At 57.6% G+C, this 12,897-nt stretch overlaps 1 protein-coding gene across 1 annotated transcript; it reads right to left on the bottom strand.

The window, feature by feature from the left end:
• Window positions 1–2,137: 2,137 nt before the first annotated feature.
• RASGEF1A (RasGEF domain family member 1A) lies at window positions 2,138–11,928 on the bottom strand. The gene is made up of 12 exons (XM_036265403.1): window positions 11,728–11,928; window positions 10,236–10,358; window positions 7,712–7,849; window positions 6,646–6,867; window positions 5,978–6,052; window positions 5,463–5,555; window positions 4,926–5,028; window positions 4,764–4,843; window positions 3,880–4,071; window positions 3,194–3,317; window positions 2,642–2,714; window positions 2,138–2,322 (listed from the first exon to the last, which is right to left on the bottom strand). Exons 1-12 carry the CDS (start codon window positions 11,920–11,922, stop codon window positions 2,298–2,300), a joined length of 1,443 nt encoding a protein of 480 aa, XP_036121296.1. The 5' UTR covers window positions 11,923–11,928; the 3' UTR covers window positions 2,138–2,297.
• Between the last annotated feature and the right edge of the window lie 969 nt (window positions 11,929–12,897).

A 12,897-nucleotide genomic window follows, 5' to 3' on the forward strand; every position in this document is an offset into this window, starting at 1 on the left:
TGGGTTCGCTCTAAGGACTAGGGTAAGGCTTGGTGAGCTAGGACCCGTGAGCCGCGTGGGCCAGCACTGTGAACAGTGGCAGTGGGACAGGCCCGAGAGGCGAGTGGGAGTTCGGCTCCTACTTGGCTTCTCCTTTTGCTTCAGTTCCACAGGCTCTCGCGCGCCCTTAGCAAGCCCCTCTCTTTTCGTGCTCTTGCGTGGGAATCGTTACAACAGAAAGAGCCCCTTCTAGAACTGCGTTCTGCAAACTGCTCTGCAGCAGTAGGTGCCCGTCGGTGCCCCACAGCTTCCCCTCCTGGAAGAGACCACAGCGCCCATGGATGTTGAAAGTTCTGCTTAGCCCTGCAGGAGAGGAGCTTTTGCACACTTATGTGACCACGTAATACAAGCAGCTGTGGACATCTTTCTGAATCTTACTTTGAGAAAGCAGGACTGGGACACGCACCTGTATAACTTTTGTTTCGCGTTATTTGAAAAGCTCTTTGTCAGAATGTGCTGTGGGGACGAGAGCCCCTTGTACCTCTTGGGAAGGCCACAGGGGCCGGCAGAGCTGCCCGGCCCGGCCAGCTGCACAGAGCGCGGGCACACGAGGGGAGCCACATGTTCTTTTATTGATGCAAGTATGTCCAGTCACACCAACAACTGACATGCTGTGTTACAGTACAGCTGTACACGCACAGTTCATCTCAAAATACCAAAACATCATAGTTAGGAAATGTGTCCCGCTGGGAAAGAAGTGGCAAATGACACGGTGCCAGGTAGGTGCTGGGACCGAGGACCCAGTGAAGTGTATGTGATGGAGAAGCTCCTTAACACACGTACAGAAAGTGTTCTAACATCGTATTCCAAATATATACTCTCAAGTTTTAAGCCTTTATCTCAAATACATAAACAAAGCAATATGTACTATCAATATACAATATGTACTATCTAGAACGTCTGAAAAGTGCAAAAACACTGTGACAATACAGTGCAGATATTCTTGCTCCACCCAGAGTTAAAGGGGACATCAGCAGCGGCTGGCTGCCGCCTCGGTCCGAGGCCGCGCCTGGTCTCCCAGACTCCCCTGGGAGCTGTGGGCATCAGCGTTAGCAGGTCTCCGGCTGGTGCTCGGACAGAGCCAGGCATGTGGGAGAGACGAGGGTGATGAGCTCCACACGACTCACAAACGAAAGCCCACTGCGAGGAAGATTGAGTGGGTGTGATGGCCCGCCTCCCACTTTCCCGGGAGCAGGAAGTCAGAAGTGGAGTGTGCTCCTTGCATTTGGGAGTGGAAATACCTCCAAATGTTGGGCAGTTGTATGTGAGGGGGCTCCAGCAGTCACTGGCCCGGCTAATTTTCTGTTTCAGATTCCACTAGGGGAGCTCCACCTAGAGGGGAGGTGGCAGCTGTCCACTGGAATATTGGTGTATGAGTTTTCTTTCCACTTTGTACTTGGGTTTCAAAATGGCTTAAATGTCCCCATCCTCAAGCCTACTGAGTACGCTCTTCATTACAGCTAAGTGTGTCTTCCAGTCACACCTGGGAAACTGGCAATTCCATAACTCCCCGGCCTTGCATTATTTTTGATTTTCTATTTTCCTACAATGCAGTTGAAGAAAGATTTGCCAGACATATTCCAACAGAAAAATATGCTGCCAGGTGTCCCCTGCCCCTCCCGACCCCCGAAATCCCTGATAAAGGAAAAGGAAAATGTAAACTTTGGAAAGCCCGCACTCAAAGGTCTGCTTCCAGAAGTTCGCAGATGAGACTCCTGGCCTCCCAAGGCCTCGCTGGAGCCTGGAAGCTCACTGGCCCAGCTCTGAGGGCGGGGCCTGTGCTCCTGGCCCTGCTGCAGCACGGCGGGCGAGAGCAGAGCGGCAGAGGCCCCCCGGGACCCTCTAAGGCACCAGCCCTGACATCAGAGACACTGGCTGGAAGGGCGTCCAGGTAGGCAGGGCTCACATTGATTTTGGTTGGGTTTTTTTTTTTTAATATATTTTTTCGTAAGATGTGAATATAATCAAAAGTAGAAAATAAAAATCTACGTTTCATTAGATCAAGATGTTATCATGGACGCCATCTCCCATGATACTCTTTTCCCAACCCTCCCTGAACCAGGGCGCTGCCCTGTTATTTAAAATAAACACAAAAACTTTGTGCCAAAGGTTGATGCATGAAATAATTACCACTTTCCCCGTGAAAGTTATATACAGAATGGACCCCAACCAGTGAGGCCACCTCATGTCCACCCACATCCAGACGGAAGCCTGGTCACGTGTGCGTCACCCGCGCCGCAGGCTGCATCCCGCCTTCCTCAGGCTCTGTTAAGGAGAGTGGTCCTAAAGGTGGAAGGGCACAGTGGTCAGGTGTGGCGGCCCTTCTCCTGAGCAAGAGGGCAGGCCCGTGCTGTCAGGGGAGGCCTGGGCTCCGGGGACCAGCCACTGAAGGGAGGAGTTGGGGACATTCCCACCCCAAGTCCCCGGCCTCCTCACGACTGGCAGCTGCACGAGGGCACCTTCCCTTTGCCGGGCTCCCTGGAGGTGACCTCGGCTGCCCTTCAGAAGGGCAGCCCTGCCCTGCTCACCACCCCCCAGTCCTCTTTCTTCCTTGATGAGGCTGGTCTTGGGGAATCACAGGGCGGGCCCTTAGGTCTCCTACCTCAGGGTCTTCCAGCTGTCCTTCTCCATGTGGTTCTCGGGACCTTCACTTTCGAAGGAGGCGATGAACAGCGCTACGAGATTAAAAAGCCCCTCAGAACCTGTGTGTACATGCAATCGCTGCCTGTTGTACCCTTTTCCCTTCTCAAACCTTGAAGGGGTGCAGCTAGGCCCAGAACTGGACCAAGGGGACCCTGGCCCCGGCCTGGCCTTGTCCCCAGGTCTCTACTGTGTGAGGGTCCAGGCCCCTGAGGCCTAGAGCTCCCAGCTGCTGCCTCAGGACTCTGAGAAGCTGCCTGGTTCTCAGCACTGGCCCGAACCCGTCCTGGCTCCTTCAAGTGGCCTCTGGAGCCTGTTCTCCTTTGGTCCTTATCCTTCATCTGTCATCTGCCCACAACCCCCTTACGAACTCACCCTATGAGCTGAGCTTCCCTGTGTAGCATGGGCATAACGATCAGGCTGGGCCCTGTGGGGACCCGAGTGTGCACAGGGCTCTGGACAGGGACCGTCAGGGGATGTGTGTGGGGGGCTCTGCCTGCAGAGGTGGCCTCACCTTCCTCGCTGTAGATGGGCGCCGTGAGCAGGTAACTCTGAATCTTCTTGTCCTTTTCAAAAGGGCACTCTACCTGTGTCCATGTCATGAACTCGTGGATCTGTCTGGAGATCTCCCAAAATTTCTGAAGGGGCAGAGGACAAACTTGTCACCTAAAGCTAGAAATCTTGGCCAGGGGCAGAATGTAGATTCTGGGGTCAGTCCGCTGCTCACTTCCCTGGTCCCAGCGAGATGAGACGGTGGCCCTGTGCAGCTGAGTCCGTGGCCATGGGGACACTGTGCAGCGTCAAAGCCAGCAAGGGGTCCCAGAGGACACGCTGTTCTGCCCTCTACCAGGCCGCCAGGCTGGCAGCAGGGTCTGTGCGTCCCCTGCTCAGGGACCCCAACAGCGCCCCATGTGTGATGCCGAGCTGAGGCAGGTGTCCAGCCACAACCAGCACCACACGACCAACCTGAACAAATCATGATCCCACTCTTTGGGGCCTGTTTGGGAATCCAGAACCCCCTCCCACCCCTTACCTGTGTGAGGTGAGCACTGGACAGCCCAGTTCCCCCAATACCTCCCCGACCTCTGTCCTTCCCTCTGCCCTTGGCCAGAATGGTCTTTGCTTCCACCTGTATTTCTGCTGCCTCCTCTTCCCAGCTCGAGTCCCTATCCCTTTGGGCCATAATTGTGCTGCACTCACCTTGAAGTTAATGTGCCCATTGGGCAGGTGGTTGGTGTGGATCTTGTGCAGGAAGTAGATGTCCTTAACGAAAAGGTTGAACACAGGAATAACAATCTTCTCTCGGCTGCTGTTGGCCATCTGGGACCTCTGTGTGGCCCCCTGAAGGGCTGTGCGGTAGTTGCAGAAGTTGCTGGAAGGGTCCATGTGGTGCTGCAGGCAGAGGAAGGGAGGGTGGGCAGTGCTCCCCCTGCCCCTTTGCAGAGCAGTCGGCTGATGGGAAGTTACTTCCCCTCTGAGCAGTTTGGACTGTCACCCAGGAAAGACCTCCTCTCCAGGAGGGAGACCCAGAGGGGCCTCCCTGGGCACAGGGCCTAGGCCTGTGGGTTGAGTCTGAGCGTCGTTGGGAAAGCTGTAGAGGTCTCCCAGCCCACCTCTTCCCTGCCCTGCCGAGCCTGGGTCTCTCCTCTTTCCTTTCAAAACCTTCCTTTGCCCCTCTGCTTACACTGACACCTCCCAAACCCGACCAGCTCCACAGACACATGTTTGCAAAAAACAGTCTCTGTGAACAAATGTACCTGGGCAAGGCTGTGAATGAACGCACCTGTCAGCCCCCGGCCACCCAGATGGTCCAGTGCCACGGAAAGTTGGGCCAGGAAAAGGTCCGTCTTTGCTTAGTCAGCATGAACCAATGCAGGGCTCATAGGCCCATTTTTGTCAAACTCTTACCAACGACTCCCCAGAACTCACTTCAGGTGGTGCCAGGTCTGACTGAAGCCAGGGCTGGGGAGAGCTCAAGTTCCCGGGTCCCCAGTGTGGCCAAGTCAGGAGGCCCCACAGCCCAGCACCAGCCAGCACTGCAGGCGCGAGGGAGGCAAGCGGCACAGGATGGGGCTGGGGCCTACCTCCAAGACATCGAACTTGGCCGTCTTAACTTTGGACCATGTTTTCTTCAGCCGAGCCACGGGACTGAGGTTCATGCCAGCTGCAGAGGCCAGCAGAGAGGGTTAGGGTGGGGAGAGGGTGAAGCAGAAGCTGAGTGGGAAGCCCCAGGCCCAGACACTCACAGATGATGGCCATCATGGAGTTGAAGTTCCCGATGTTGAAGCACTCCCGGGCCACGTCGATGAAGAACTCTAGCATGCGGGTCCGGTGCTTCTTCTTCACCACCTGTAGGGCAGCCTCAGCCTCAGCATGAGACCCATGAGGGGGCCATCCCCTCCACCACTAGTCCCCGAAGGGCCTCCGGTTGGAACTGCCCAGCACCCACAGAGCTGTCAGACCCGGGGTGGGGGGATGCTGGCAGGCTGCAGAGGCAGGAAACACAGCTGTGGCCAGACAGAGAAGACTGGGGGACCCTGAATGAGCTCAGAGTGTCCTGGGCACAGGTGCCCTCCATGGATGGGGCTTGGTCATAATTTAAGGCATCACTGTTGGATATGGGTGGGGGCAGCACCTCCAAGGCCCTGGCAATGGAGACTTCTTATCTCCTTTCAAAGTTTCAACATCTGAGGGGCAGGAGCCTCTGAGGGTGTGTCCGGCAGCACTCTCGGGCTGGGGAGGAGACGGCGTCACCCTGCCTGTGTCCACTGTGCAGTGCTTACCCGGCACACCTCGGTGGCCACTAGCATGCTGAGGCAGTTGAACCAGTTGTCATAGGCCTCCAGGCTGTAGGTCTTGGTCAGGTCCCCTCGGCACTGGGGAGGACACAACACAGAAAGTCACAGGAAGTCCAAGGATGCTGCCAATGGGTGCTGTCCAGCCCTGCCCCAAAGGGGAGGAGCAGGAGCCCTGTCCAGAGGAGGAAACTGAAAGCAATGTTGAATGGGGGCACTTGGACAGGTCCCCTTGGCTAGCCCGGGTCTCCAGGATGGCCAGGGCTAGCCTTGGAGGCCAGGCTGACTGTCCGAGCCCCTGGGAATATTGGGTCCCCCCCCAGCATACAGTACCCTGTGTGGCCATCCGCTGACCCCTGGAGCAGACACCAGGAGGCCAGACCCATATCCATGAGATCATGAGATCAGACACTCCAGAGGTGCTCAGGTATGCTCAGTGGGGTCTCCACCCACCCTGCGTGGGATGTAGGAGCCAGGCCCACCCTCAGGCCACAGGCCCTCACCCTGTGCTTGTCCCGAGAGTCCATGTGGCTGACGATCTGCATCAGGTCCTGGGGGTGAATGCTGCTGACCCTCTCCTGGGGCAGGGTAGGGAGACAGCACAGGAGATGTGATAAGCCAGATGTCCTTGAGCAGGCCCCATACTTGGGGTGCAGGACATGTTCAGAGCAGCAGTCAGAACTAGTCTGCAGGTGTGTGCAATGGTCCCTCCTTGATCAGAGCACCCAGCCAGTGGACGGGCCATGCCCAGGCCCCCACAAAAGCATCCCAGGAGTCTGGAAGGCCCTACCCTGGAGCAGAGGGACCAGGCTGCAGGGAGCGAGGTGGCAGCCTCGAGGCAGTGGCTGCGATATACAGGACACAGGCAGGATGAGGTGTCAGGGCAGGGGAACTGGGTCTCACCCTCGAAGCCCTTCACCTCCTCTCAGGCTCGTCTTCCATCCTGGGGCCACTTCAGTCCTTACTGTCCCCCCCCCTCCCATCAGTGCAGGCACAGAGAAACCTGCTGTTTAGGTGGACACACACCAGCCAGAGGCAGTGGCCAGGGCTGGGAAGCAGGCTTCCCCTGGCACCCCAGCCTGCCCAGCGAGGGGAACCCTGCAATGCGGATATGGAGAAAGATGTGGGGGCCCTGGGGCTCCGCCCCAAACAGGCACACTGCAGCACTGACCAGCTCGATGTGAGTCAGCTGCTGGGCCAGCACCATGGGGTCACAGCACACGCCCAGGATATCCTTCTGAGTGGTCGGTGGCTTGGCCTTGAGGATGGGCCCTTTGTCCACAGCTGGGGAGCGGAGCTTCTCCCGAAGCTCCTGAAGCTGGCTCCGGGCAGCCAGGGCCAGCAGCAGGCTCTGCGTCATCTGGGCGACGGCCTTCTTCACTGTGCCATTCTCCTGCGGAGGTCAGGGAGCAAGGGGGTGCAGCGGGGCTGACGGCAAGACCACCTCTCTGAAGAAACCCATCTCAGCTCCAGGGACATGCCTGACTTTGAACCCTCGGGCCCTACCCAACCTGCAGTAAGCACGTGGGCCGACAGAGCGGGGAGTCTGGGCTCCCCTGAGGCCCTCAGGAGAGGGTGGCTTAGCAGGTGTCCTGCGAAGAAGGGATCTGAGGACCAGTACAGGGCCAGAGCTGGGCTTCTGGGTCTAAAGAGTGTGACTTTACTGGAGGCAAAGGTGACCAACTGAGCAATTTCTCAGGGCTGTCCTTCAGCAAGAAGGATGAGGCATCCAGAAGGGCTTCCTCTGGGGCCAGGAGCCTTCACTCCCTGGGTGGGAGCATCCCTGATGTCTCCCAAGCTCCCCCTCAGCTTTCTGAGCCTCTGGGCAGACAGGAGCTGCTGCATACAGGGAGCACCTTCATCATAAGGCCTAGCAGCCCAGGCTCCCTCTCGACTCTCCAGGTTCCCACCCCCGCTGAAGGCAAGAGCAGGCTGGGACCCTTCTCACTCAGCCCCCACTCCACCTACCCAAAGCCCAGGAGAGGGTGGGGCCTGGGCTCATTCCACATTCTTAGGGTGAGGTCTGCCCCACTGCTCAAGGTCTCCCACATGCCATGGGCGAGTCTGGCCCGTTGCTAGCCGAGGTGGGGGAGATGACCCAATGAAGGCACCCCGCAGTCCTCAGGAAGGAGTGACAGGGAAGGGGGCCACATGCAGAGCCGTCCCTGAGGACACCCACCTCCCATGCACACACACACACATACCAAGGAGTTCCATCAGTTGAGGGAGGCCCTCACCTCATCACACTGCATGATCCGGTGGGTGATGGCCTTCAGTTCAGCCATGGCCTTCTCATCCTGGAAGTCATAGGGGAAGGCCTCTGTCCACTCCTTTAGCAGCTGCACAATCTTGGCTGAGAAGGACCTCAGCATGGCCTGGGGTGGTGGGGCACAGGGTGAGGTCTGACCCACCAGACTGAGCGACAAGATGACAGTTGTGTCCCAGCCCCCAGGATCGCTGCGCTGGGACAGGGGCGAACCCCGGCCAGTCCACCTGCAGTAATGTCATACCTGCTTCGTTTCATATTCCCCTTAGTGGACCTTGAGAAAGAAGATACCTACCAAGAAGGGCTCCTGGCGGCTAACTGGGTGTAAATTAAAACAAAAACAAAACAACAGCCAAGCAGCTATTTCTAAACGGGGGCCTCTCACACAAGTGCCTGCCTGCACTGTGTTCCTGCCATCTGTGCCAGCCCTTACGAAGGAGTTGCTGAATTTGTACTTCAACCAATAGGACTGACACTTTCCCCATCCAATCAGAGCTGTGCAGCTATATCTCCATTAGCACCAGTCAGAGTGGCTCCATTCTGACCAATAAGGACAGTGCTTTGTGGACCAATCAAACTGTGAGGATTTGTAGTACTCATTTGCATGAGGACAGACCAATCAAGGACTAAGGGTGGGGACTTCTCTCCATATAAGTCAGATCCCCGGGTTGCTTGGGGGTCATGCTTTCCCTTTCCACTGAAGGCTACGTTTCCCTGGCTGGAGCACCAGTGGCTGGCCAGGGCACCCCACAGCTGCCTCACAGCTGTGCTATATCACAGCTGAATTGCTTGCACTGAATAAAGTTTCCTTCTTCACACACCCCAAATTAGAGATTCTTGTTGGCATTGAATTGGTGCCAAAGACCATCAGTTGACACCCTTAAGCCAGCTCTCTTTTTCACTTAAGTAAATTCACTTTCAAAAAACCTGCCTCACTACCATGGCATAGAAAACTAGATTCATTTGCTGTAGGAAGAAGTTACCCACAAACAAGAATGCAGTGAAAACCAAGCAAACTCATTCACAACAAGTGAGAGGCTCCTGCCTGCCGCCTCTCAGGCAGAGCAGTGAGCATGTGCGGGGAAGGAACCCAGGCCCAGGGAAGCAGCCTCCTCCCCTCTGTCATTAAAGGTGGTCCCGGCACCCTGCTGAGGCTCTAGGGCCAGAGAGAAGGGCATGTCAAATGCTTGGCTGAAGCATCCTCCTGAAATGCCCGCATGGGCCCAGCGCCGCAGGCACCACCCTTGCCGCCTCCTGTGCTACCACCGCCTCTTGCCCTCCATGGTCTCTGCCCGTGCCTGCCCAGCGTGGACTGTTCCACCCACTGGGGGCCACACCTGTCCTTAGGGCCAGGCTCCCCGAGGACCCCTTCCTTAGCCCTGCATCTTCCCGAGCCCCCTCTGCTGCCTCCAACCTGCCTGACTCTGGCTGCCCAAGCCCCCAGCCGATCCCGTAGTGATGGTTCCGGCCTGTCAGAGCTCCTCCCAGCCAGCCCTGGGGTCCCACAGCCACTGCTCTGGCCAGAGTCCAGGCTCTGCCGGCACCTCCTTCAGATGTCCACCGTGCCCACACTCGGCAGGGGCCAGAGCCCTCCTCGGAGGCCCTGCCGAGCATGTTACCATGGACACAGGCTGGCAAGCTCAGCCCAGGCTCCTCAGGCTGTCCCTTTGCTGACTCTCAGCTTCCCCACTCACCATGCTCTGACTTATTTCCACCCGTCCCCTCAGGAGCCTTTCCTGATCTCTAGACTTCAGTCGGCATCTGTCCCCATTCCTGCCCCACAGCACCGATAGGCCCTCTGGAGAGGAGACCAGAGGCACAGGCATTCACAGGCCTTTACTGCCAACCCTCCAGAACTTGCCCTGTGGAAGGAGGATGGAGGGGAATGTCACCCGTAAATGGCGACAGGCCAGCTCTGCCGCAGCCCATAGTAGCCTTGCCAGCCCATCGACAGCATTGCCCACCAACCCTTCTGCACCAGACCCTGGGCTGCTGAGACCTCACCCGAGACCTAGGGCCTCGGAATCACGCTGTGCCCAAAGCCTGGCTCACTCAGAAGGGACAACAGTGGGAATACCCGTTTAAGTCACTGCAAACTCCGATGAGCAGGTGCCAGCCTGAGGGCGCTGACCCCTGAGAGGAGGCAGTGACCCCAGCCCCTCTGGCTTCTTTTTCAACAACTGTAGCCAGGCCTCCATTGTCGGGGATCCTGGCACTGATCAGGAGAGCTGGTAAAGCTGTCTGCGGGGGCCCTTCCTTGGGAGGGGGTGTGAGTGCCCACCACAGCTGTTATTCCAGCATCCTGGGAGGTGAGCCACACCCCAGGTGTGCCAGGAGGCCAGAGACAGACAGCCTACCCCCACCAGGGAGCACCTCGGGCCAGGCTGGGCCAGGCCTGTCCTGCCAGCTTACTGTGAGCACGCGTCTCTGGAACAGCAGTGGGGGCGGTAGCCAGGGGCACAGAGACAGGCAGCATCAGGTCAGCACACCTTTACCTTCTCAGACCCGGCCTCCAGCTGCTGCCTCTGCTCCAGGTAGATCTGCCCCACACGGGCCAGCAGGTCATGAGGGGGCATGAAGACCCGGGAGCTCAAGAGAAACGTAAAGATGTACGTTCTCTGAAGAAAAGAAGAAGGAAAAAAAGAAAAGGGAGAGAGGGCGAAGTGTGGGTCAGGGCCGGCGTGGCCCCTCGGCCTGCTGCTCCCCTTGGCCTTGTTGGTCCCAAGCTCAGCACCCCACAACCAGCCACGGTTTCTGCATGGTTCACTGCACCTTGGATGCCCTCCTCCTCTCCTCCTGCACCCAAATCCTGCCGAGCTGCGAAACACAGGCCAGCCCTCTTCGAGGCAGTTCCAGAAGGCCTCCCCGATGCGCTGAGCCCCCGCAGTCTTCTCTGCCGGCTTCTCCCCACCCTCTATCCTACCCCAAAATGGTCACTAACCCAGCCTTGGATGTTGGCAGGACTCCCCAGGCCTGTGCGAGCCTGTTGCCCAGCCCACTGGGCCTGGCTCCAAGCCTGATTCTTCTGCAGATCCTCACTGCCCTGGCCTCTGGGCCCTGGCTGTGGGGCGGGGCGCTGTCCATGGGGCAGAGCAGGGCCTCATGGGCCCCAGCACCTGTATCAGGGACTGTTGTCAGCCCTGTGCAATCACTAACCAGCTGTGGGCTTTGCACCAGCTGCCAGCCCTGTTCCACATCCATGTGCCCTCACCACTGGGCTCTGCAGTGCAGGCTCTGAGGGAACAGCCCACCCAGGCCATGGGCGGGGTACAGGGAATGGAAGGAAGGACAGGAAGAGCAAACAGCGCCCCAGGAGGGAGGGAGGCATCCTGACATGTTAGGTGGGCCAAAAATCCCTGGAAGCTTAGCTGTCTGCAGCACCATCAGAGAAAAGCTGGAGGGCAGAGGTGAAATTACTCCCCCGCTGTCCCTAGGCTGGGTCTGACTCATAAGGCCAGGGAGCCCCGCTCTGCCCTGGGGATGAAGTGGTCACCGGAAGGTCCAGTGCAGCCCGGCTCTCGAAAGGGAGCAGGCAGGCTCCACGCCACTGCTGTTAGCAGAGGCAGAAGGGAAGCCATACATGACAAGAACATTCTTTCCCTCTGTTCCAGAATGTACCATCTCATCTGGAGTAGGTGAAGGCTGGCCCTGCCGGTGTGAGCATGTGCCCTAGCGTCCCCACGAAGGCTGGTGGGTGTGGCAGGGCTGTCCCCTCTTCATTCTGGATTCTAGTGGTTCATACACAAAGCAAACTTCCCAGCTCAGGGATGGGACAAGGGCAGGGTGCGGCCTCACCAGGACTACAGGGCCCTGCCCAGAAACTGTGTCACTTGTTTGTGCCACCAGGGCCATCTTCCAGCTTCCTGGAGGCCACAGGAAGGCACTCCGCTGGCCCTCCACACTCCTGTCCCGATGCTCCCTCCCGCCCCAGGAGCAGCGTCCCCTGGAGCCCAGGGCCCCCAGCCACACCAATCTCCAGGCACTCACATCAGGGTAATAGTCCACTGTGGGGACCAAGTGCTCCATCAGGGCCTCCAGAGACCCAGAGATGAGACGTCCATCCTGGAAGATGAGGTCCCCGGAGCCGCTGGCCCCGCCTCCTCGCTCCCCCATGCCAGGCTGCACCTGTCCACTCCAGCTGGGCCCAAGTATGCTAGAGAAGATGACGGACGTCTGGGGCATTGTTTCCTGTGAGAGAAGAACAAAGCCATGAGGCATCAAATGAGCCTTCTCCAGATCGTCCTCCTGGCCCTCGCGTGAGCGTGTGCCATCAGACATCAGCTCACATGGGCGGGCCTGCAGCCTCTGGGTGTCTGATGACTGTTTCTCCAGCACCTGCTCCATGCACACCATGCCTCATTCCAGGTACCAGGACACACAGAGCCCACTGGGAGAAAAACACTATGGAGAAATACAATGCGAGGAGAAGAACTTTAACCCGTGAGGAGGGGGGGGCAAGGCAGCCTCAGGCACGTGGCATTGGGACAGACTGATGGCGTCAGCTCTGCAGCTCTCTAGGATAACAAAGGAACATTTTAGGCATAGGGATAGCAGGTGCCAAGGTCCTGAGGCCAGTGTGTGTGAGGGGATGAGCAGGGAGAGAGGTCTGAAGAGTAACAGGCCAGACTATGCACACGCCAGGGCCAGAGTACGGTGCGCTGTTTCTCTGAGTAAGACAGGAGGTATGGGAGATCCGAGCACAGGAGTGACCTGACTCGGGGGAAGGTCAGCTTGGCTGCCATGTGGAGAACCAGCAATAGAGAGATCTAAAAACCAGTTGGTGGGTTTTGTCATAACCCAGAGAGAGATTGCTCAAGTCAGGTGGTAGTGTGATAGGCTCGCAGCCAGGACAAGTGGAACAGGGAAACAACAGACAGTTAAACAGCCGAGCAGTTTACAGCCACCTAGTAAATTGCAAAATCCTTTCTCGCCTGACCAAGGACACTTCAGAGTAAATGGTTTACACTTCCCCTCCCCAGCCAGTGGGTAAGTAGCTTAAATCACCCTACTCAAGGAGACAGATAGCAGAAACCCAATTAATGCCACTGGTGCCAACCACACCAAGGACAGATGTGGTCAGGGGAATACCAGTTGAGCACAGCAGCATAAAGCTGAAGAACCTTCTGTTGAGATCTTCCCCTAAGACCTCCCCTAAAC

The sequence above is a fragment of the Molossus molossus genome, unplaced genomic scaffold, assembly GCF_014108415.1.
Source record: "Molossus molossus isolate mMolMol1 unplaced genomic scaffold, mMolMol1.p scaffold_m16_p_17, whole genome shotgun sequence".
Classification (NCBI taxonomy): domain Eukaryota; kingdom Metazoa; phylum Chordata; class Mammalia; order Chiroptera; family Molossidae; genus Molossus; species Molossus molossus.